The following is a 23,005-nucleotide window of genomic DNA, read 5'->3' as shown; positions in this document are numbered from 1 at the left end:
TGACATTGGGTTTTTCCTCAGACCTATACTTGGAACCGGTTTCATCTTTACCCGGTCAAAACCCGACCCTATCTCGAGAAAAACCCGGTCAAAAATTCCCGACTGTATCCGGAACCAAATCCTACCCGATCGAGTTTTGACTTTTATTGACCACACCTAAAACGGGTTCGTACTTGATTCCAGTTGCTAAAAATATCTGGTTTGTGCATCTCTATGCATATATTTAAATTTGGGATAAATAGTTAAAAAGTAATATTCGTTTATAATTACCATACCCGATAGAACCTTCCCAATACATGTACCGTATCGGGCCGGGTCCCTAACCAGTTTCAACCAACAAGGTAGGAGCTCGTATGCAAACCTTCAGTTATATGTTTGGGTCAAACCAGTTTTAGAGTGGTTTCGGGTTGGTTCACGAATCGTTTTGTCGGCCCAATCTGTTTTTTTAGTGAACTGCGGTTTTCGTCCATGTGGTTTGTCCAAATATGCGGTTTTAGTCCAACAGTTTCAAATTTGCGGTTTTCGTCCTAGTGGTTTCATTTCACTAATCCCGTCAAGTCTGGTCGTTAAACTCATCAGCGTGCCCTTCACATGTGGGGCGGTTTTGTCCTTTCTCCCCAAAATACACCCCAGCCCTTCACGTGAGGGGGCTTGCGAACTAGGAATGGGGTTTATATGAGGGAAAAAGGACAAAACTACCCCTCACGTGAGAGGCACGCTAATTGGTTTAACAACCAGTCTTAATGAGGTTAATGAATTTGGGTTTAATTGCAAGTGAAATAAAACCACAGGGACGGGAATTACAAATTTGAAACTATTAGACTAAAATCACAAATTTTTGTCTCTCTACTTATTTGACTAATGTTTCAAATACTAAAAAAGCCCTTAAAACACATACCAAAATGCATGAAACATGACACAATAAAACAAGTAACATAAGTATATTATTATTATTATTGCTCAATAGTAAAACTCTCAAAGATGCAACAATAAGGTTCATGGTAATAATAAACAACACCAATGGTCCCAAAGTACCACATGTAGCAATGTTATGCATCATAACATTAATCCTTAAAGTAACCAAATCACTGAGATGGGTTGGTTTCTTGATCTTTTGAAAGATCTTTGTCATCACTGTCCATGTCAGCATTACCACCATCCACTGTATAAACAAAATAAACACCAAAAAGATTGAATTTGTTATAAAGATTAAAACTTTGTTTAAAATTTTTATAAAAATACCTTCTCCTTCACCAGCTGGGGCGTAAGCTGACCGCCTTGAGCGCGATTGTTGTTGTGGCGTGGGCTGATTAACGAAAAAATGTTATTTCATCTATAAATAGTTAAATAGGAAAAATTGTCGTTTGGCTCTGTTCCGATGCTGGTACGTTTCTGAAAAGAGCTCAGCGGGTCGTGCACAGTTACTCAACGACGCCGAAGAACGATAACTTTGTTTTCAGTAAGATCGGTTTTGTTATTCAAAAGGGGATATTGTTGCCCGCTTACGTGCCTTTCTATTGTAATTGGATCCTTTTATTTTGTATAAGAAAATCAAGCTTTAACTAAAAAAAAAGCCTTTTAACAACTTAAATACATAATTTCAATAGCAAATTACACTTTCGTCCTTAAACGAAGGATATAGAGGTCATCTTTTATGCTCATATGTTGTAAAAGTTTACGTACTTTCTACTAATAAACGTTACGTGCCTGGCACATGTGGGTAAATTGGTCAATTTATGCCTACGAAGAGAGTATTAAATACCTGTAATTTTGGGCGGAGCGCCTCCAACGGTCCTTTAGCCTTCTGTGATCCTTGCTGTTGTGCAACAAATAACCACGTTTAACATTCATAACCGCACGTATAGAACTTTTATACCATAACAATATTTACAATACGGTGAAAACGGAAACAATTAATGACCTTTCCAAGTGCCCAATCAGCGGAATCAAAGAAAGCCCGATCATGGTCCTGTTCAAGATTGACCAAAAACAAGTCAAAACTTAAACTATACGAGCCGTTTTTTTCTTCCCAATACAAAAAAACACAAAAAGATGCAAACTTTATACCTTTGAGATTAACGGGTTTTTCTTCGGTAACAACCCTCCATACTTTTTCTTGATCACAGCTTCCTACATAACACAGCAAGAAAGTATAACACTTTTTCTTGAAATATATATATATATATATATATATATATATATATATATAGGATCAGGATCATGTGAGAACTTTTTGAGAATTGAGAACTATGAGAACCATTTTGGACCACAAAAAAACCCAAAAATAAAAAAAATCATAAAACAAAAAAACACAAAAATAAAAAAAGTAAAAAAACCAAAGTTCTTATTTATCATCCCGGTTTCTAAAAAAAAAATTAAAAAAAAAACGTAAAAAAAAATTCTCGGTTTAGCTAAATTATACATATACATATATGTACACACATGTTTTTTTCCTATACACATGTATAATTTAAGGTAAATGATAATGTACATATGTGTACATTACATAACTAGAGATTAAATGAAAGTATACATATGTGTATAGGTATAATACGAATTAAAAAAAAAAAAAATCGGTTTTTTTTATTATACATATATTTATAATATGTACACACATGTTTTTTCCTATACATATATGTATAATTTAAGGTAAATGATAATGTACATATGTGTATATTACGTAACTAGAGATTAAATGAAAGTATACATATGTGTATATATATAATACGAATTAAAAAGAAAAAAAAAATTCGGTTTTTTTTTAATGAAACCGGAATGAAATATAAGAATTTTGGTTTTTTTACTTTTTTAAAATTTTCGGTTTTGTTTGTTTTATAATTTTTTAATATTTTTTTAGAGGATTTTTTTAGTGGTCCAAAATGGTTCTCAAAGTTCTCAATTTGCCAATGGTTCTCTTAGGATCCTTACCCTATATATATATATATATATAGATGTTATAATTTATAACATACCTCTTGCTCCTTTGAGGGCATGGGGTTGTTATCATTGGTTTCAGCCATTATGATCTTATTAAGTTTGCCAAAACCTATAAAAAAACACAAAACTTTAGCATTGATTAACAAAAAAGAATATGAAATTATGATATAATATTGATTGCAAGTCATCGATTAAATCGTGCAAAAAAAAAACAAAAAGATCCATCCAAGATTCCCAAATGCCGATTACAAGATTACACATAATCATTTATCAGTTTATAAACAAGAAAACAGCATTTTAAACAATTTGTGAATTGAGATACAAAAGTGATGCATATTGCATATAGCATATAATATGTGATTTTGACCATAGACTGGATGGTAGGGGTGTAAACGAGCCAAACCCGAGCTCGACTAGGCTCGTTTTGACTTAAAAGTTACCGGAGCTTGAGCTTGAGCTTGGCTCTTTGAGCTCTTTTCCTAAAGCTCGAGCGCAGGCGGTTCTAAAAGCTCGCCGCTCGCTCGATAAAAGCTTGAATAAAACTAGCTAAAAAAACATGACTTGAAACAACCTGAACTGAGTTGGCTCACTTTTGTAACCGAGCTCCTCCCAAGCTCGGCTCGGGTCATGGATCTGCTCATTGGCTCGATCTTAGGCTCGTTTAACTTCAAGATCAAGCTCGAGCCTAGCTGAGTTGCCTCTTTGAATTTCGAGCTCGAGCTCGAACCCACCCTGGTTTGACTCGGGCTCGACTCGTGAACAGCTGCGCGGCTTGTGAGTCGTTTTTTCAAGCTCGAGCTTGGCTAATATATATACATTTTTAATTATTTTTATATATCTTAGAAAACCTTAACGACCCTAAGCTCAGCTCGGGCTCGATAAGACGCTCGTTCAAGATTTTTATCGATCCGATCCCAAGTAGCTCGCAAGCAGCTCGGCTTGTTTGCACCCCTACTAAATGGATCAATTGAATCATTTTGCGCATAATTTGTTTTCATCAGATCAAGATTTAATTTTTATTAATTTCAAGATCAACTGGATCATTTTAATTGTTATCATCAGATCTAAATAAAAACCCCCTAACTTTATGCAGATTAGCATACAAATATTAACATAATTTATTAATTTCAAACAACCAGATGAAATAATCAAACCAAGATTCAAAATTTCAATAAACAAAGTGAATTAAGTCATCATCAATTCAAGAAACAAAATACCCACTTCATAATTACTTCAATAATTCAAGATTTAAATAAAAACCCTAATTTAAATTGATGGGTATTCAAGAAATCTTGAAAATAAGTATCAATTAAAGAAAAAGGTTTGATTTTTATTACCTGAATGATATAATAATAAGATGATGAGAAATCTTGAAGGGAAATCAAGATTTGTTTTTAAGGATTTTGATTCCCAAGAAGTAAAGATAATAAAAAATATTAAATTTTACTTATATTAGTGAAATAAGTTATTGTTTTGTTATTGGATTAGATCAAGAAATATTTTTTAGCCCATGTTGAAGTGGGCTATGTGTCCATAACATGTTTTCAATAATGTAGTTTCACGTAGTGGGTTAAAAACTGGGTTTGGGCCCGCCAACCCGGTTTATTTTATAGCCCGACCCATTTCATAAAAAAATTTGACCCAAACCGGGTTGGACCTGACCAAACGTGTCATTACGTATGCCAGTTTGTAAAGGTGCACAAACTGGGTATCTTTAGGAACCGAAACCAGGTAGAACCGGTAACAGGTGTAGTCGGATATTGGACAGGGTTTTACGGGTTTTTTTTTTGGTTTCGGGTAGAGGAAGGTTGGCTTTTGACCGGGTATTTCAGGTTCTGGTGGGTTCGGGTCGGTTCCAGATATGACTCCGGGGTAAAATCCTATACCCAGGTCGTGTTCGCGGGTCGGGTACGGGTAGGAACCGGTTCCAGTTCGGGTCCGAAAGCGGGTATTTTGTGCACCTCTACCAATTCGTAGTCTCGTTCCTTGAAACCGGTTTGCACCTGACTCGATTTGATATAACATGCCAAAAAAGGGTGGGTTTTAGTTGACCCAAACCGGTTCTAACCCGATCAAAACTGGTTCGGATAACGGTAAACATTCTTGTCGTCTACAAACAGTTTCGCAACCCGATTTGGTTTGGGCCACACCGGTTTTGACCAAACTTGATGTGAGGTCAAATAGTAGTCAAACATCGAGCATCGACCAACCGAGTTAGTAGCGGATCTAGAGCAATGTTCGGGTGTCTTCTAACTCGACGTTGAAACTTTTGGCTCAGGTCAAGTTGGTTCACATAAATAATAAAAAGATGATAAACTACCATAGAAACCAGGTTGGATTTAATAGCTGCAATATGTTATAATAAATATTTATTAATTAGAATAAGTGAGTACTTAATAAGTTGGTACACTTTTTTTTTCCTTCTTTTTTTGTATCTCAAATGCAACATGCACAAAATTACCTTTTCTAAGTAAAGTGAAATTTGTCATATAAAACTGTAATATATATATTAAATATTGAAGAGTGAAAAAAATAATAGTAGGATCAATACCTGCCCATATATACTTGTTTAATTTATGTCAGTTTGGATAAAAAAATTAAAAAAAAATGTGTTTCTTGAAAATCCAACTATAAGTTTAAGAAATGGATTATTTGATGGAGTAGGAACTAGGAAGTTGGTACCCAAGTTGAGCAGGTTAAGCTAGCTAACACACCATGTTTAATAAATCTCATACCAACTCAACTATGCTTAATCATGTAGTATAAATTCTAACACTTAGGTTCATAATTTCATCAAACCATTTCAACACCACTTACATTATATCTAATCACCCACATAGGGTTGTCAACCGTTTTAAGGAGTCAGAATCCGAAAATGGCTAAGGCAGTACGGTTGGAAGAGGGTGATGCATCCAAGGTCCCCACGCCCCCTGGTTCAAACAAAGGGATCTCGGTCATTGATCTTATTCTGCGCCTTGTTGGTATTGCTGGTACTTTAGGTGCGGCCATTGCAATGGGAACCAATGAACAAACTCTACCGTTCTTCACTCGGTTTGTGCGGTTTGATGCACAATATGATGATTTCAGGTCTTTCAGGTTAGTTTTACCAAATAATCATTCATTTGTTACATAAAAAACAATGAATATATAAATATGAACTTTTAAAGCACTATCTTCGATTCAGGTTGTTTGTGGTTGTGAACGCGATTGTAGCGGCGTATTTTGTTCTCACTATCCCGTTATCCATCGTTCACATTATAAGGAGTGTGGCAAGAGGAAGCAGAATAATCCTAATCATCCTTGATACGGTAATAAGACGCTTATTTTCAATACATAATCATTGTATCGCTACCCGTCTAGGTTATGTATTAGACCAAGGTAGGGGTAACATGATATATGTTTCTAAATTATAATGTAGTTATAACTTTATTTACATTTTTGTTTATGAACCAAAGATAAGAAACAAAAAGTAAAATAAAATTAACCGGTTTTTAATGGTTATTGTATTATTAAAGATAATGCTAGCTCTTCTAACCGCGGGGGCATCTGCGGCAGCATCAATTGTATATCTGGCTCACAACGGAAACAGTTCCACCAACTGGTTACCGGTGTGCCAACAATACGGGGACTTTTGTCAAGGTGCTTCTGGTTCCCTCATCGGGTCATTTGGAGCAATCGTCGTGCTTATATTAGCAATATTGCTTGGTGCCATAGCGTTATCTCGACAAGCAAAACGCATAATTTGATTTGTTCCCAAATCGTGTGTAATTTTATCTTTTGTTTTATGATCCATAATGTGTGACATATTTGAATGATGTGTTCCTAGTACTTTATGTTCATTTCTATCATTTGACACTTTTTTTGCTAAGTTAGTACGGCCACAAGATCATCAATCGGTTAAAACGTCTGCTCGTATTATAGATAAGATTCATACACCTTTGGGTCCAAACATAATAACCAAACTGCAATAATAATAATAATAATAATAATAATAATAATAATAATAATAATAATAATAATAATAATAATAATAATAATAATTAAGGGTGCACAAAAAACCCGAACCCGGAACCAGACCCGAAAAAAATACCTGGAACCGGTTTTTTTAATACTCGGCTTTTTAATACCCGAGCCCGTACCCGACCCTACCCATAGGGTATGGATAGGGTATGCATTTTTGTACCAAAACATGTACTCGGAACCGGACCCGATTTATACCCATTAATACCAGAAAACCGGAGCCTGTTCCATACCCGGAACCGGGTTTCTCCATACCCGAAACCGGGTTTTTTAAATACCCGATCTATATCCAAAATTACCCGAAAATACCTGAAAAATACCCGAAAATACCCCTAAAAAGTGCAACCCCTTAAAAAATCCAATCTATACCTAGAAAAAAGCCCAAAAAATAGGGTATTCAATACCCGGTTTTAGAATAATCGGTTCTATACTCGATCCGAACCCGATGCATAGCGTATGGTTTTTAAAGACAATACCCGGACCCGAACCCGAACCCGAACCCGAACCCGGGCATTGCCAATACCCAATTTTTCAATACCCGGTCATACCTGAACCCGGTTTCATACCATTTGAAAAACCCGATTTGTGCACCTCTAAAGTAATAATAAATAAATAAATAATTTGGGCCTTGAGGTTTAGAGTTTGATTATGTGGCCCGGTTATCACCAGTGTGCCCAAAGCAAATAATAGTGAGTTTGAGAATGCATTAACCCCTTTCTCGTATCAAGAGGTGCATATTCATATCTAAGAACCGTTTTTAGACCATTCAGTCAGGGTGGCGTGCTAAAGAATAAAGATCATACAATGCTGATTGTGTCCCATTTTGCCGATTATCTTGTCAAGTATAACTATTTGTTCAATGCAATGATTATTGGTAATGACATCGTATTATCTCTCTTTGATATATTGAAGCATAGCGGAAGCAAGAAACAAAAACACTTGCTATCTAACAAAAACTTTTTGAACTCTTTCAAATTGTTGCCTTTTCAAACTCTTAATAGCATACATGCTTCAAGATCAACATATTCCGATTTATAAAAAGAAAAGAATAAAAATTAAATAAAATGGATTTTATTTCGACTATAAATATAAAAAAAAGGCTATTGATAATCTCAGGAATAGTAAGAGGAAGTCACATTTATTTTTTCAGGAACAGTGCCCAGATTGTTACGCCTTTTGTGCGGGTCGAAACTTATCCAACAAGTAATTTCGCTACCTTAGGACCGAATAATCCTTGACTTTCACAATTTAAAATGGGTTGTTTGGTAGCTTCTTAATAGTCATCAGAAGGCTATCTGACATGCATGGAAATGTGCAGGCTTATAAAGCACGGCTAGTCGCGAAAGGTTTTACTCAAACTCAAGGTATTGACTATGATGAAACCTTCTCGCCCGTTGCTATGACTAAGTCGATAAGGATATTACTTGCCATAACCGAGTACTATGACTACGAGATATGGCAAATGGATGTCAAAACTGCTTTTCTTAATGGACATCTTTCTGAAGATGTCTATATGTTTCAGCCTGAAGGTTTTGCCGATCCTAAATATCCTAAAAGGGTGTGCAAACTGAATAAGTCCATTTATGGACTTAAATAGGCATCTCGTAGCTGGAATCTTCATTTTAATGAGAAAATCAAAGAGTTTGGTTTTATCAAAAATGAAGATGAGCTTTATGTTTACAGAAAGGCTGGTGGGAGCACTATATCATTCCTGATCTTGTATGTGGATGATATACTGATCATTGGAAACAAGATCCCTATGCTTAAGGAAGTTAAGAACTGGTTAGGCTCTTGTTTCGCAATGAAAGATCTTGATGAAGCTGCTTACATTCTAGGAATTAAGATCTATCGAGATAGGTCTAAGCGGCTTCTAGGGCTGAGTCAAAATACATACATAGACAAAGTAATGGCACACTTCTCTATGGATAACTCCAAGAAAGGAGCTCTCCCCATGGCTAAAGGAACCGTGTTGAACAAATTGCAATTTCCAGAAACGGACATTGAAACTAAGCACATGCAAGCGATTCCATATGCTTCGGTGATTGGTTCTATCATGTATGCTATGTTATGTACTAGACCTGACATCTCGTATGTGCCAAACATGACTAGTCATTTTCAGCAGAACCCTAGCATTGCCTACTGGATTGCTGTAAAGAACATTCTAAGGTACCTGAAAAGGACCTAGGACATGTTCTTAGTGTTTGGAGGAGTGGAAGAAGAGATCACTGTAAGGTGTTACACTGATGCTAGCTTCCAGAATGACCGAGATGTTTCTTGCTCATAATCTGCTTGATGAAGAAATTCATAGCCTACCTCGATCTGGTTCAAAGTTTTCTAAAACCGATCGATGTAATCTGTGACAGCACAGGAGCCATTGCTCAAGCCAAAGAGCTCAGATGTCATCACAGGGCCAAGCACATTCTAAGTAAGTTCCACTATATACATGATATACTAGAACAGGGAGACATCATAATAAGCAAAGTAGACACAGATCAAAACCTAGCTGACCCGTTCACTAAACCGATGACTCAGGACAAGCATGATCATCACAGAGATGCTATCGGTCTTAGATTAGCTAGTAGTTTGTTTTGATTTAGTATTTGGATGTGTGAACATTTCAAACAGTTATACTTTAAGTTCTCTTTTGATCTAATGGTTAAATGCAAATGTTGAATAATATAATTGTGTTCAATTTTAATACGTTTAATCCATGAATATTGTATTCTAAATTATCCGTAGTCGGTCAGACTCGTGGGAACGACTCTGAATTAAGACTATTCTGACTTTGGACTCAAGGAGTTGACTTCCAAACTCACAGACCTCATTATGAATGACGTTGGATGTAACTCACATCAAATCATCTTCATGGATCTTAGTCATAAGATGTTTTGATACTAGTATACTCATTTAGTATCCTCAGACCTGAGATACATATTAGAACTCTCGTTTACTAAAGGTTATTCTTTGATCAGTGTCAACCGCTGTCGCGTAACTGCCAACTATAAAGGCATTGGTTGGGAATGATCTGAAGTTCAGTGGGAGTTGTATGTATTCAAGATGGGATTCTGTACTCTTACATGAGATGTAACAGTTAGACATCTTGGCGCCCTCGTTGATTCAAACTGGTACAGTGTGAGACCTCACCCAAACTAACTGTGTGTTTGATTGGACCACTTTGATTCTAGATCGAGAACTATAATGATTGAACGCCATATGAGATTGAACTTGATCCATGTCTCATTGTTCAATTGATGTCTTATATAGAAAGGATAGATGACAACGATTACCATAAATTCGTTATCTTGCAATAGTGTATTTCAAGATTATTTTGGTTAATGAATTTAAAATGTTATAACATGTTGGGGCAGCTATGTGTAGCTAGAGCACCGCTGGCTGTCAGTATCGAGTAAATTAACCAGAAACCGTCCAAATGGGATACTGTTGGAATTATGGACCGGTTCGGGTAAGTCAATACGGCCAACCGGGTTACGACCCGTGAGAGTTACACCGTGAGGTAACGAACCATAAACCGCTTAAGTTAGTTAACGTGGTTAGACACTTTAACGAGATAAAAATTACATGGAGCGGGCTTTGGAGTAAGAATTGGACTTGTTGGCCTATTAGGTTTATAACTAATGAGATTAGTTAAACCTAATAGAAGGCTATATAAATATATGATGTTTTAATAACCTGACAACTAATCCTAACAAGTCCATCTCATCCTTCCTCCATCCAACATCCGGCCACCTGCTTCACCGCCGCCATCACCGCCGGTGCCTGACCAGCCACCGCCGTCTGTCCGCAACCGCCTGTTGGTGCCATTGCTGCCTGTCCGCCGCTGACTGCCACTGTCAGTACACCACCACCGCTGCCGTTGCCGTCGTGCACCGCCACCGTTGGTCGTTGACCTCGTTGTGTCACCTAGCTCGGTTCGTTAGCCTTCGTACTCGTATTGTCTGTAACCGGATCCTGTCGGGTTTAGTTTTCGGTGCTGATTAAATATATATATTACGTTGCGTATAATTATTAATTAATGTGATTAATTATTATTTGCCACATTTATTGAACCGGATTTAATAAACAGAATTTTAACTGATCACCATTGAAACCCAACACCATTAAGACGCGTCAAGGTTGTCTAGTGAAAACCTTGACATCAAAGTACCATTAAGATGGTTACCTTTGAACCATTAAGATGTTATGAGCCATTAAGTGGTAGCTTCTAAACAATCAAGCAGCCCCTAAATCAAGTGACGAAATAGACTTAGGTTAAAGTTACTTTCAAAGCTTGGTGTTCCTCTCACCTTTGGAATGGTGAGTCACAATCCTCTTTAACAAGCATAAACTTTAAAAGTCTATGATGTTAGGCGTGCTTCTAGTTATTCTTCAATAAAAACAACGATCAATTATTTGTCTTTTACAACATTCTGTCATACCGAACTCGTCTTTCATATGCACGTTAACTCGTTTAGACTATTGTTTGATTTTCCGTGTTTCAATTGAGTTTCGATCCTCATCCATAATCGTATTCAAACGTCTACTTTTATTTAAGATATATTTTAATTTAGAAAAGGATACATTAGACAGCCATTCTTTGTTATAATAGTATTTGTTAACGCTTTCAAAGGAAAAAATATATATAGAAAATTTGAAGATTTGTGCATGAGGTGACCACAAATAATTGGTTTGTCTAATGTCATTGATAACAACCTTTTAGTCCTGAATTGCACCCAGATTCTTGGATCTGTTTTTAAGCCATACAATTCCTTGTATATTGTACACATCTTCAAATTATTATCATAAATACATATATAACTTAAGATTTTTCTAGATATTTAATCAGAGCACCCAATAAGTTCTAATATATAGCATGGGTTCAATACAAAATCAAGTATAGATAGAAAAAATTGATGAATGTTTTAATTTGGTAAATTGGATTTTAATAATCTTAACTTAATGTAATTGGTAGATAACAATCCCTAGTTAAAAAGTAGTTCCGGTTCCCAACTTTCACACTATTTGTTTTCATCGGGCTTTCGTAAAAAAAAAAAAACACTTAACGATGTTAAGTTTTTTCCAAATTTCAAGCTGATATTTTAGGACTTTTGATCAGAATGATAATACGAGTTGATTGATGTAAAACTTACCTCAAAATGATGCTTCAAGCATAAAGCTCCATTCCAACTTTCCATTCTGGTCTATATCATAAGTTTTAATATGTATCTAACTTGAATAAAAACAAACACCAAACAGGGAAGTGTATGGTTGGAATAGGTCTCAGATGTTTTAATATTAATATCTATATTATTTGCCATGAAATGTGGTGTAAGTATGTCCACATGAAAAAAATGATAGACCGGATAGGGATTAAAGAAAATGGTATTATAATATCTTTTTAATTGATAACAAATTTGTCTACAGATTACAAAGTTTTTTAACACCCAAAGATAAATTATAGATGATGGATTCGAGTTCTAAAAAGTAAAATAAATTTATATTTAAAAATATAAAAAAATAAATTATTTTTTAAATAAATAAACTGTATATTATAATAGAGCAATACTCGATCTAGATATATTAGTTAACTTTTATACATAGATTGATGGATTCCAAAATAGGATTGATTTAGTGTTCAAAGTCCAAAACAAACAACTCAACAAATGTCAAAACATTGCTAATTCAAGTATTTGAACTCTTATAATAGCACGAGTAAATTAAAAGAAAAAAAAAGAAGAAACAGCTAACTTACACACCCACACGATTGAATATTATTTGTGTCTCATCGTTATATAAGTCAAACAAATATGAACAGAAGCAAAAGATTTTTCTTTGTTTGTTCATTTAATGTTAAAAGAACAAATGTACAAACAAAACCCGTATTTATTTTTGCTTGTTTAATAAAACAAACAAAAATTTTATGCATACTTATTTGTTCATTATATATAATAATAGTATATTTAACAAGCACTACTAAATGTTTGATTGGCATGTGATAAATAATGACAAAATCGTTATATCTCATCATTGTGAAAATAAAATAATTACTAAATCGAAAATAAAGAAAATTTAAAACATTTTTACAAAATCATCCAAATTGGAAAATAATTTATAATATAATAATAAAGAGATATTAAACCTATTTCACCTCCCATTTATGACCTATTTTACAATTATCACTATATATTTCTTTTGGACAATTTTAGTCCCCCCAAATCAAGCCCACTTTTTCAACATTGTCTTCCTATGTCAAGTTGATTCCGTAACTTCATCATTGGAATTGAAGCATTGGATTATAAAAACTTGTCATGTTAAAGTTAACATTTTGGTGATTTTCTTCAAACTTAATGGGATGAGGATCACAGAATCTTGTATAAGGAAACAAGGTTGATGATTGTGGCATGGTCGCTCCGGTTTCAATTCTAGTATTGTTATCATAATTTATGTCGTGATCGTCTAGAAGATGCGAAATTGAGCCCAAAGTTTCCAACTCCCATAAATGAGCAAGTGAAAATTGTCTTGGTATTTTCATTGATAATATCTCTTTGGTGTTATTAGCTTCACTAGGGGTATTTTGGGTATTTATATTTTCTTCTATTTGTTCCATAGGTCTTTCGACACTCTTTTTCTTGTAAATTCGACATAAAACCCAATCATCCAACTGAAAAAAAAACATGCTTAATGAGATAAATCTTACTATTCTTTAACTAATAACAATAAACACGTCATGGAGTTAACGCGACTACCCGCATGGACCCGATTTTCTTAGTGGGTTGCGACTTTGACTCGTTTAGTCGATATTCATGCATAATCCAGTCGGTCTTGGTACCCTTTGGAGGCCTACCTTTGTAGAACACCAAAGCTTTCTTTATGCCAACGTATTTTGATCCACTATAGATTGCTTTATCTGTCCCAGTAGCTTTCCAATATCCCGAGACAGCCGCCCTATTGGGTCGAATCCCATTAGGGTATTTTCTATCACGAGGTGTAAAGAAATACCATTCTTTTTCTCCAAATTCAGTTTTCTCTACATGCCATAAGTTTAATACTATTTAACACAAATTTCTCAAAAATAAATAAACAAATCATCCTATTAAATAAAAGATAGTTTCATTTTAAAAACTAACCAGGCAATTCCCAAGGATCAAATTTGTAAATATCAACTTCAGGGATAATAGAAACAGGACATGGTTTAGATAATGATTGGTTTCGTAAATAATACATGATCAATTCTTCATCAGTTGGATGAAACCGAAAACCCGGAGGGAGACTAGAGTTGTCCCTTCCAACCATGTTAATTAGAAGCTATGAAAAGGATGTTAAAGACAAAAGAAGAGAGGAGATAAATTTAGGAAGAGGGGGAAGAGAAGTAATAGTGTTTGAAATGTTTGCAAGGAGAAGGGATGGGAATTTATTGTAGATTTTTTTTGTCCACTTGTGAAGAGATTACATCACTCTTGATTTTGATTGGCTGATTTGACTTTTGACTTTATTATTGCATTCCAATGGGGACTTGGCGTGTGCCCATAGTTGGCAAGATTAGTCACACATGTATTAATTTAATAGGAATTATCCATAAGGCTGAGGGGTGTGGGGGGCTCTAATGGGGGCTCCAGTGGGGGCTCCAACCAATAATATTATGACGTGTGGCAGAGAGAGAAACTGGATAAGGGGGGTGTTGGAGCCCCCGTTGGAGCCCCTGGCCCTGGTATGGGGGGCTTTAATGGGGGCTTTAATGGGGTATAATTATATAGGAAAAATATTTTTTTTTGGGTTTGGTCGGCTCCCAACGGTCAAAAAACCATCAAATCCCGTGCTTTTCTCTCTCTTCTCCCGCTAACCAGCTTGCGCCTGCATGTTTTTCCTCGCTAGCGCCCGGTTAGCGCCCCGGTGGTGTGGTGTTAGCGCCTGGGGGCGCGAGCGGAGGGGCTCTAGCGCCCCCGTTGAAGCCCCATACCCCTTAGCCTAACATATATGGGAGAATATATATATATATATTCTTAGGTGTGGTGATTACAGAATTCTTTTGTATGGGCATGTCAAGTCTTGATTTACCTATATTTGTTGAAATAAGTACCATCTGTTGTTTTATGTTCACATTTTTTTCTTTTATTTATTTGTCAAAGACAAAACAGTTTTTTTTTTCTTTAATTGTTGTGTGTAATCAAAGAAAAGTCCTTGGGATTGGGTCATTGCATAAAACAAGGAGGTCTTACAATCGAACTTTCACATGCGACAAAAAAAAATAAAGTTTTCATGTGGGTTACGGGGTTTTCCCATACACGTGAGTTTTTTTAAAGGTGGTCTACAGGTCGGAACCAATGAGGTACACTGGCATACGAGCTTGCTTTCAGGGACGTGTCAACTTAGCACCTAACGATTCCATACTCAGGGAATGAAGATGATCCGACGGACCCGTGGCCCGTTAATGATCCAAATGACCGTTTAAAAAAAGTTTAAAAGCCATTAGAATTGCTACGGGCGTCTTATATCCTTATGTTTGGGTGGGTTGGGGAAACACGCTTGTGTGGAACTTACAGAAGTGTCCCCTCTTGTTAGGCTCAAAGACAGTGGGTTTGTTGCATGCCAAGCGGCGTTGAGGGCATAATGGGGAAAGTGGTTAAACACGAGAAAGCTTGCTTAGAGAATCAATATGTACTTATCCCTTTAGCTTTTGACACATTTGGTTTCTTAGTCTCGGAGGTTGTGAAAATTTTGATACACGTTTAGCGGGTGGTTCATTCTTCAGCCTCTAAGACCTCAAACTTTGTTTTTGGTATGATTGGTTACGACACAATTTATTGTCTGTTTACCTGCCACTTTATTGTAATCAAATTATATTAAAATGGAATGCTAGTTTCACTAAAAAAAATAGATTCATTAATATGTTGTATTTATCATGATACATGATTAAGAAAATGTATTTGTAATAGCATATGAGGTAATGTTTGGAAGTTATATAATGAACAAATGTTGATCAAGATCAAGTCCAAGGCTTATCCGTAAAAGTAAAGGTCACATGTGATATTATATTAATATATACACACATATTGAAGTATTGAGAGTTGAAACTTCAACAAAAGTACTCGTATCATATGAACCTACAAAAGTAGTTATATGTGGTATGGCCACATTAGTCAAATGAATATATATAAATTGGTAGCTATTATAAAAAAGGTTTGGAAAGCCACGCCTTAGTTTCAAATATTGTTAAATACATTCAAGATATTTTTTTAATAAGAAAAGTAGGGAAAGTATTCATTGAAGTTTTAAGGATTTAGGTTAGATACTTCGTCTAACGGTACAACCTCATATCAACAACTCATTTATTAACAAATTAGGTAATTCAATTCAAAATTTGAATATCTCTATGTTTTGTGGGAGTTATATTTATACTTTTATGTTTTGTCACAATGCATATTTAAACTCCTTTGGGGAAGATATGGTATACTGTACGGATTTTCTAGGGTTCAAGTAATGGCAGGATTTAATTAGTATGTTCTTTGACGTATTCAAGCTTGCCAAGATTTCTCTTAACGAAGGAGTATCCATGGCTTTCTTAACTAATCCGTTGGAAGTAATGTTAACACTCGGAGCAGTTGGCATTTTGGTCTTTGGATTAGATGAAAAGGAAAAAAATTCCCACCTCTTGTGCCCTTGGGAGTAATGTCTTTACGGTATGTCAAGCTGCATAGAAAGTTGTTTTATACAAAGTGACCAAACATGAGAATACGTGTCTTGACAACCAACACGTGTTTATACCCATCTGAATTTGATACTCTTGATCTCCTTCCACCTAAAGTTGTGAAACTAGTTGTGTACTTGTGCTCAACGGATTATGAATGATAACAGACTATAAAATCTATGAATATTATTTTTAAATAATCTAATTTTACTATTCAAAATACTTATTGCCCGTTTCTCTTCCATTTCGATTTAAAAAAACACAAAAACTTCTCAATTTATGGTTTTAATTTACTCAAATGGATAAGGATCATGCAAAGGGTTGAAATACAAATGTGGGCGGCTGCTATCCTGCCACCTCATAAACATGAGTTCCTATTGGATATTTAACCGTCAAGATTAAAAAAACATCATACGATGTAATCTTAGTTGTCTGCATGACATAGGATTACAGTTGCCAACACGTGGCGTGGTTGAATTGTTCATCTCTATGAATGGGATAAAGCAGAATATTCTAGTCAAACATTGACCGTCGGATTAGGATGAGTCACATGTTCAGCTCAGTTTGTGGGCGGCTTGTCTTTATCGACCAACCTACCCCCTTATAATATTATTATTTGCACTCTTTTGTTGTTTATTTCTCATGTGACCAATAGTAATAAAATATGATGTTATTGTTTGCAATGCGTGTAGGGATTGAATTGTATGTACTATGTAGTGATTTCTGCATTAGATAATGTATTAGATAATAGAGTAAGCTGCAGCAGTTCATTCTTGTGGTCTGTTTAAGTTTGTGGTTTTATCACAATAATTTCAAATTTATGATTTTCGTACCTATAGTTTCAATTCACTTGCAATTAAACCCGAATTCACTAATCCCGTTAAGTACGGTCGTTAAACCCGTCAACGTGTCTTTCACGTGAGGGCCAGTTTTGTCATTTTCTCCCCAGTCCTAATTCGCAAGCCCCTTCATATGAGGGGCTGGGGTGTATTTTGGGGAGAAAAGGACAAAACTGCCCCTCACGTGAAGGACACGCTGATGGGCTTAACGACCATACTTAACGAGATTAGTGAATTCGGGTTTAATTGTAAGTGAAATGAAACCATGAGGACAAAAATCCCAAATTTGAAACTATTTGACTAAAACCGCATATTTAGACAAACCACAGGGACGCAAGCCTCGGTCACTCTAGATAATACTTATGAAAAACAAGATTGGAAGAGATGAAAAGTAAAGTCTCTAAAATAATTAGATGTAATGTCACTAATGTGCTGATGATCATTTGCAAATGTTATATATCAATGTATCATGACACCAGTGTAGTGAAATACTTGTATCTATTCCAACCGTCATACCTTTTTATGAAATGTTGTACAGTTCATGGAAGGTTAGCTTACCTTCATAGTTACTCCGTTTGTGAAAATATGGCAACCTTTTGTTATGGTGTGAAAAACATTTGATACTTGCATAACAATCATAAGGACTTATTCTGTTACTCATGTATGTTGGTTGACAAAAAGTTGTTTAATTGAAAGTTTCTTATTTTAATAAAACCACTTTAGGTTAGTTTGTAGGAGCGTTCATTCCGTCCTTCCTAACCTATATTATGGGTATAAGGTAATTGATGACTTTTAACAATTAAAAATCAAATTGTTCATGAAAAGGAATTAAAATACTTGATCATGCTCTTAGATTCTAATGTAAGAGACGCACATATATGGAATTCCTTTTTCTGGTTAATTACCATTTAGTTATCTTTATTCTACGTTCTAACGTAGTTTCTTTTAGCTGTCGAAAAAAAATAAGCGTGTAGTTGTTTCTTTTATTCGGGACTTTCATTCAACAACGTCTCGCTGTGTTTTTTGATTGAAACCAAGAATCGCAACGTAAATATCGAGCTAGGGTTTGCTGGTTACTTGTTATAGGGAACTAGCTATCGGTGCCACTTGTCTAGGTATAGAAAAAGATAATTATATTTTTGATAGTTTTCCTTATTTACATTTGGTTCTTGTATTTATACCTTTTGGGTATCTTTTGTTTTGAAGTACGAAGAAGAAATAATTTAATCGAATTCTTTATGGTATCAGAGCGGGTATCCTACCGCTCAAACGAAACCGAAACCCTAAACCGTCGCAGCCGCTGCTCAATACAACCTGACACCGAGAACAGTCGTCGCCGCTAGAAGAACCGCTCAACACCCAACCTACCCTAATGTTTATAGATCCGCCTCCAGCCTCATCCTTCCAACTCCGACGCCGGTCACAACCACAACTGGAACAACCGCCGCCGTTCACGAACAACTACATCACCGGAGTACCCGCTACCCGACGATACTTCACCTGTCGTGACCATCAACCACCGCAGCAGAAAAACCCTATCACCATTGTTTGTTTGTTGTGTCTTTAGAGAGAGAAAGACAATATGATTTAAATAAAAAAAAAGGAAAAGCAAAAGAGGGAGTAGAAAGGTGTGTTGGGGACGGAGGAAATTTGTCTTCAACAATAGAGAGAGAAAGAGCAAAAGTAAAAAAAAAAAGGAGTTGATTTATCATTTACACAGAAAAGTATTTTAGTTAAAAAAAAGGGAAAAAGGTCAAGAGTAGTTGAAGGCTTGCTTAATCACAAGAAGCAACATGGATCACAAAGAAACTGAGAAGAGCCTTATTCCGGGTTTAAACAACAAACAATACCAACAATTTCTTAGAGTCTTTGCTACTAGAGATGCTTCAGTTGAAAACAAAGTCCCATCCATCATCAACATAGAAGGTAAATTTGACACTAGTAACAAGTGGATTGTGGATTCGGGTGCTACCGATCACATAACTCACAGGCTTGATTGGTTTAATAATAATCTGAAAAACACATGTGAGTTGTCCGTTACTATACCCAATGGTTCATCTGTTCAGTGAAAGGAAGAGGGTCATGCAACCTACCAAACGGAATACAAAGTAATAATGTTTTACACGTCCCAATGTTTAATTGCAATCTTCTATCTGTCAGTCGTTTGGCAAATGATTTACAGTGTGCTGTAATGTTTTTCCCACAATTTTGTGTTATACACTCTTTGAACTCGAGGAGATTGATTGGGGTGGGTAAATGCAAGCAAAGACTCTATCAAATGAGCATGGTGGGAGGTGAGAGAAAAGCAATGTCAGCTGTTGGTGATTTATGGCATAAGCGTCTTGGACATGCGTCGCATGGAAAACTTTGTGTTTTGGATTTTGTTAAAAAAGACTCTTCGGGAACAAACGGTACGTTTTGCGATTCTTGCACTAGGGCTAAATTTACCAGATTACCTTTTCCAATAAGTTCAATAAAAACCCAAAGTTGTTTTGAGCTTTTACATTGTGATATGTGGGGAAAGTATAGAACTCCTTCACTCATAGGTGCCAACTATTTTTTAACCATAGTTGATGATTTTAGTCGATCTGTATGGGTGTTCCTTTTAAAACACAAGTCAGAAGCAAGTGATTGTTGGTTTCCTCAAAATGGTTAATACACAGTTTGATAAAATTGTCAAGAGAATTAGAAGTGACAATAGAGGTGAATTTACCCGAACAAAATGTGCAATTTTTACACCGAGCATGGTATTCTTCTAGAGACCACTTATCCACATACTCCGCAACAAAATGGAGTGGTGGAGCGTAAACACCATCATCTCCTTGAAACAGCAAGGGCTTTGAAATTTGAAGCTAAGTTGCCGACACGTTTTTGGGGAGAATGCATCATGATGACAGCCTATATTATAAACCGACTTCCTTCAGAAGTCATTGAAAATAAGACTCCTTATGAGATCGTCTATGGACAAAAACCTGATTATGCAGGTTTAAAGGTTTTTGGGTGCCTTGCTTATTATCGAAGCACTAAAACGACGGGTGACAAGTTTGAGGAACGGGGGAGGCCGGGAATATTTTTGGGTTATCCACCGGATACCAAGGGTTACAAGATTTTTGATCTGAAGAATGAAAAGATAATAGTATCTAGGGACGTGAAGTTTGTTGAAAACACATTTCCTCATGATTCACACATTGATCAAGAGAGAGATGAAGAACCAGAAATTTTTGATTTTCCAATATGGTATTATGATGATCAAAATCCACATGAAAACAAGAGCAATATACATGCAGAAAACGAGTCGGAAGCCGAAAGCCCAAACAATGATGTGTACGAGAATATGCATGATGGTGATGTTGTCATGCAAAATGATACAAACAATGGCAACTTACCACAAAACGAAGGGTCGGCCAAAGTGGCAGAACCCACGACCCAAGTTGAAACAGAACACGAAGAGCTTACAAGAGAAAAACGAATTAGAACTCGTCCTGCTCGACTCAATGATTATGTTGTGAATCTCCCACCATCTATTGATCAAGCTTCACCCGAGTCCAGTCAAAAACCCTCAACGGTATACCCTATTTCCAATTTTATTTCTTATGATAAATTTTCTGATTCGCATAAAGCTTTTTTAACGACCATCACTTTAAATGATGAGCCGAAGACTTTTAAGCAAGCTGTTCAGAATGAAAATTGGAGAGAGGCAATGAAGAAAGAAATACAAGCACTTGAGACTAATGGCACGTGGACCCTTGAGGATCTACCATAGGGAAAACGAGCCATAGATTCAAAATGGGTGTACAAATTAAAATACAAGCCAAACAGAGAGATAGAAAGATACAAAGCAAGGTTAGTGGCAAAGGGTTTTACTCAAATTGAGGGAATTGACTTCCATGACACCTTTGCCCCGGTAGCAAAACTTATCACTGTGCGTACACTCTTGGCAGTTGTAATAAGAAAAACTGGATTATTCATCAGTTGGATGTCAATAATGCATTTTTGCATGGTGATTTGGACGAAGAAATTTACATGAAGATTCCACAAGGTTTTGACAAAGGGAAGGAAACAAAGGTTTGCAAGCTGAAGAAATCTCTCTATGGGTTGAAACAGGCATCCAGGAACTGGTATCAAAAGTTTACATCTGCTTTGCATGAGTTTGGATTTGAACAATCTAAACCCGATCACTCACTTTTTATATTTAAAACAGCCAGTACATTTGTCGCGGCTCTTATTTATGTAGATGATGTTATCATAGTAGGTAACAACTCAAAGAAAATTAAAGAAACAAAGAGTTTTCTAGATAGAAAATTCAGCATCAAAGATCTTGGTGTTCTGAAATATTTTCTAGGAATTGAAGTAGCACGGACAAAAGATGGTCTTGTCCTCAGTCAAAGAAAATATGTGATGGACATTTTGAAAGATAGTGGCATGTTGGGTTGTAAACTAAATGCCTTTCCTATGGAACAGAGCACCAAACTTAGCAATGACGATGAAGAAGTGCCTGTTGATGCTGGCAAGTATAGACGATTAGTGGGTCAGCTTCTCTATTTACAAGCTACTAGACCCGACATTACGTATTCTGTCAACATTCTTAGTCAGTTCGTGGCTGATCGTCAACAGAATCACATGGAAGCAGCTATAAGAGTTCTCAGATACTTGAAGTCCACTCCTGGTCAAGATATTTTACTTCCAAAGAGTGGTGGGGTGAATCTCATTGGGTATACCGATTCAGATTGGCTTGGGTGTCAAGATACAACCGATTATGTTTTACTTCTAGGAGGCGCTCCTATTTCTTGGAAATCGAAAAGGCAATCTGTTGTATCCAGGTCTTCCGCTGAAGCTGAATATCGAGCTATGGCATCGACAGTCAGTGAAGTTTTATGGGTTCGATGGCTCTTGAAACATTTAGATGTCACCCAGATCAGCCCGACACAATTATTTTGTGATAATGTAGCTGTCAAACACATAGCAAATAATCCAGTGTTTCATGAACGCACAAAACATGTCGAAATGGATTGCTATTTCGTCAAAGAACGTGTTGAGTCGAAGGATATTGAGCCGTTACACATTAATACTAAGGAACAGATTGCTTACTTGTTCACAAAAGCTCTTGGTGCTAGACAGTTGCAGTTTCTACTAGACAAGTTGGGCATTTGTGATCTCCATGCTCCAACTTGCGGAGGAGTATAGAAAAAGATAATTATATTTTTGATAGTTTTCCTTATTTACATTTGGTTCTTGTATTTATACATTTTGGGTATCTTTTGTTTTGAAGTATGAAGAAGAAATAATTGAAGCGAATTCTTTAAGGAGGTGTCGACTCATGGTTGTAAAAATCGCACCAAGACGCCGATTAATCCTTAATTAATCGCAGTCACTACCCCACCGAATAATTGCCAATTAATCGCTATTGCTCAAAATCAGTCAAAATTGAAAATTTTATACATAAAAGTGGTATATACACGTGTATATTTAAAAAATAATATATAAATTCCAATTCAATTAATCCTAATTGATCGTTGATCCCTACCCC

General features: G+C 36.0%; 4 protein-coding genes across 4 annotated transcripts; 2 read left to right on the top strand and 2 right to left on the bottom strand.

Moving 5' to 3' along the window:
* Positions 1 to 930: 930 nt before the first annotated feature.
* LOC143626009 (uncharacterized) lies at positions 931 to 3,121 on the bottom strand. Its single transcript, XM_077096209.1, has 6 exons — positions 2,973 to 3,121; positions 2,068 to 2,130; positions 1,922 to 1,969; positions 1,763 to 1,816; positions 1,243 to 1,306; positions 931 to 1,162 (listed from the first exon to the last, which is right to left on the bottom strand). The coding sequence occupies exons 1-6, from the start codon at positions 3,018 to 3,020 to the stop codon at positions 1,086 to 1,088; spliced, it is 354 nt and encodes a 117-aa protein (XP_076952324.1). The 5' UTR covers positions 3,021 to 3,121; the 3' UTR covers positions 931 to 1,085.
* Positions 3,122 to 5,753: 2,632 nt separating this feature from the next.
* Positions 5,754 to 6,708, top strand: LOC143626008 (casparian strip membrane protein 1). Its single transcript, XM_077096208.1, has 3 exons — positions 5,754 to 6,033; positions 6,122 to 6,245; positions 6,453 to 6,708. The coding sequence occupies exons 1-3, from the start codon at positions 5,813 to 5,815 to the stop codon at positions 6,681 to 6,683; spliced, it is 576 nt and encodes a 191-aa protein (XP_076952323.1). The 5' UTR covers positions 5,754 to 5,812; the 3' UTR covers positions 6,684 to 6,708.
* A 6,517-nt stretch (positions 6,709 to 13,225) lies between these two features.
* Positions 13,226 to 14,524, bottom strand: LOC143626007 (NAC domain-containing protein 2-like). The gene is made up of 3 exons (XM_077096207.1): positions 14,082 to 14,524; positions 13,701 to 13,981; positions 13,226 to 13,615 (listed from the first exon to the last, which is right to left on the bottom strand). Exons 1-3 carry the CDS (start codon positions 14,245 to 14,247, stop codon positions 13,226 to 13,228), a joined length of 837 nt encoding a protein of 278 aa, XP_076952322.1. The 5' UTR covers positions 14,248 to 14,524.
* A 5,676-nt stretch (positions 14,525 to 20,200) lies between these two features.
* Positions 20,201 to 21,241, top strand: LOC143626062 (uncharacterized). Its single transcript, XM_077096240.1, has one exon. It carries the CDS (start codon positions 20,201 to 20,203, stop codon positions 21,239 to 21,241), a length of 1,041 nt encoding a protein of 346 aa, XP_076952355.1.
* The last annotated feature ends 1,764 nt before the right edge of the window (positions 21,242 to 23,005 follow it).

Source organism: Bidens hawaiensis, unplaced genomic scaffold (genome assembly GCF_021521415.1).
Source record: "Bidens hawaiensis isolate Kalapana, Puna unplaced genomic scaffold, B.hawaiensis_p1.1 tig00004282_1, whole genome shotgun sequence".
Taxonomy (NCBI): domain Eukaryota; kingdom Viridiplantae; phylum Streptophyta; class Magnoliopsida; order Asterales; family Asteraceae; genus Bidens; species Bidens hawaiensis.
Note: the sequence above shows the minus strand (reverse complement) of the source record. Positions and strands in the feature narration are given on the sequence as shown.

Coding starts and splice junctions, on each gene's coding strand:
- LOC143626062 (XM_077096240.1), top strand. CDS start 20,201: ATGTGCAATTTTTACACCGAGCATGGTATTCTTCTAGAGACCACTTAT.
- LOC143626007 (XM_077096207.1), bottom strand. CDS start 14,247: ATGGTTGGAAGGGACAACTCTAGTCTCCCTCCGGGTTTTCGGTTTCAT. Junction 13,982..14,081: donor TGATCCTTGGGAATTGCCTG/GTTAGTTTTTAA, acceptor TATGGCATGTAG/AGAAAACTGAATTTGGAGAA. Junction 13,616..13,700: donor AGAAAATCGGGTCCATGCGG/GTAGTCGCGTTA, acceptor TTTTTTTTTCAG/TTGGATGATTGGGTTTTATG.
- LOC143626008 (XM_077096208.1), top strand. CDS start 5,813: ATGGCTAAGGCAGTACGGTTGGAAGAGGGTGATGCATCCAAGGTCCCC. Junction 6,034..6,121: donor GATGATTTCAGGTCTTTCAG/GTTAGTTTTACC, acceptor TCTTCGATTCAG/GTTGTTTGTGGTTGTGAACG. Junction 6,246..6,452: donor TCCTAATCATCCTTGATACG/GTAATAAGACGC, acceptor GTATTATTAAAG/ATAATGCTAGCTCTTCTAAC.
- LOC143626009 (XM_077096209.1), bottom strand. CDS start 3,020: ATGGCTGAAACCAATGATAACAACCCCATGCCCTCAAAGGAGCAAGAG. Junction 2,131..2,972: donor TGCCCTCAAAGGAGCAAGAG/GTATGTTATAAA, acceptor TGTGTTATGTAG/GAAGCTGTGATCAAGAAAAA. Junction 1,163..1,242: donor CCCAGCTGGTGAAGGAGAAG/GTATTTTTATAA, acceptor TTGTTTATACAG/TGGATGGTGGTAATGCTGAC.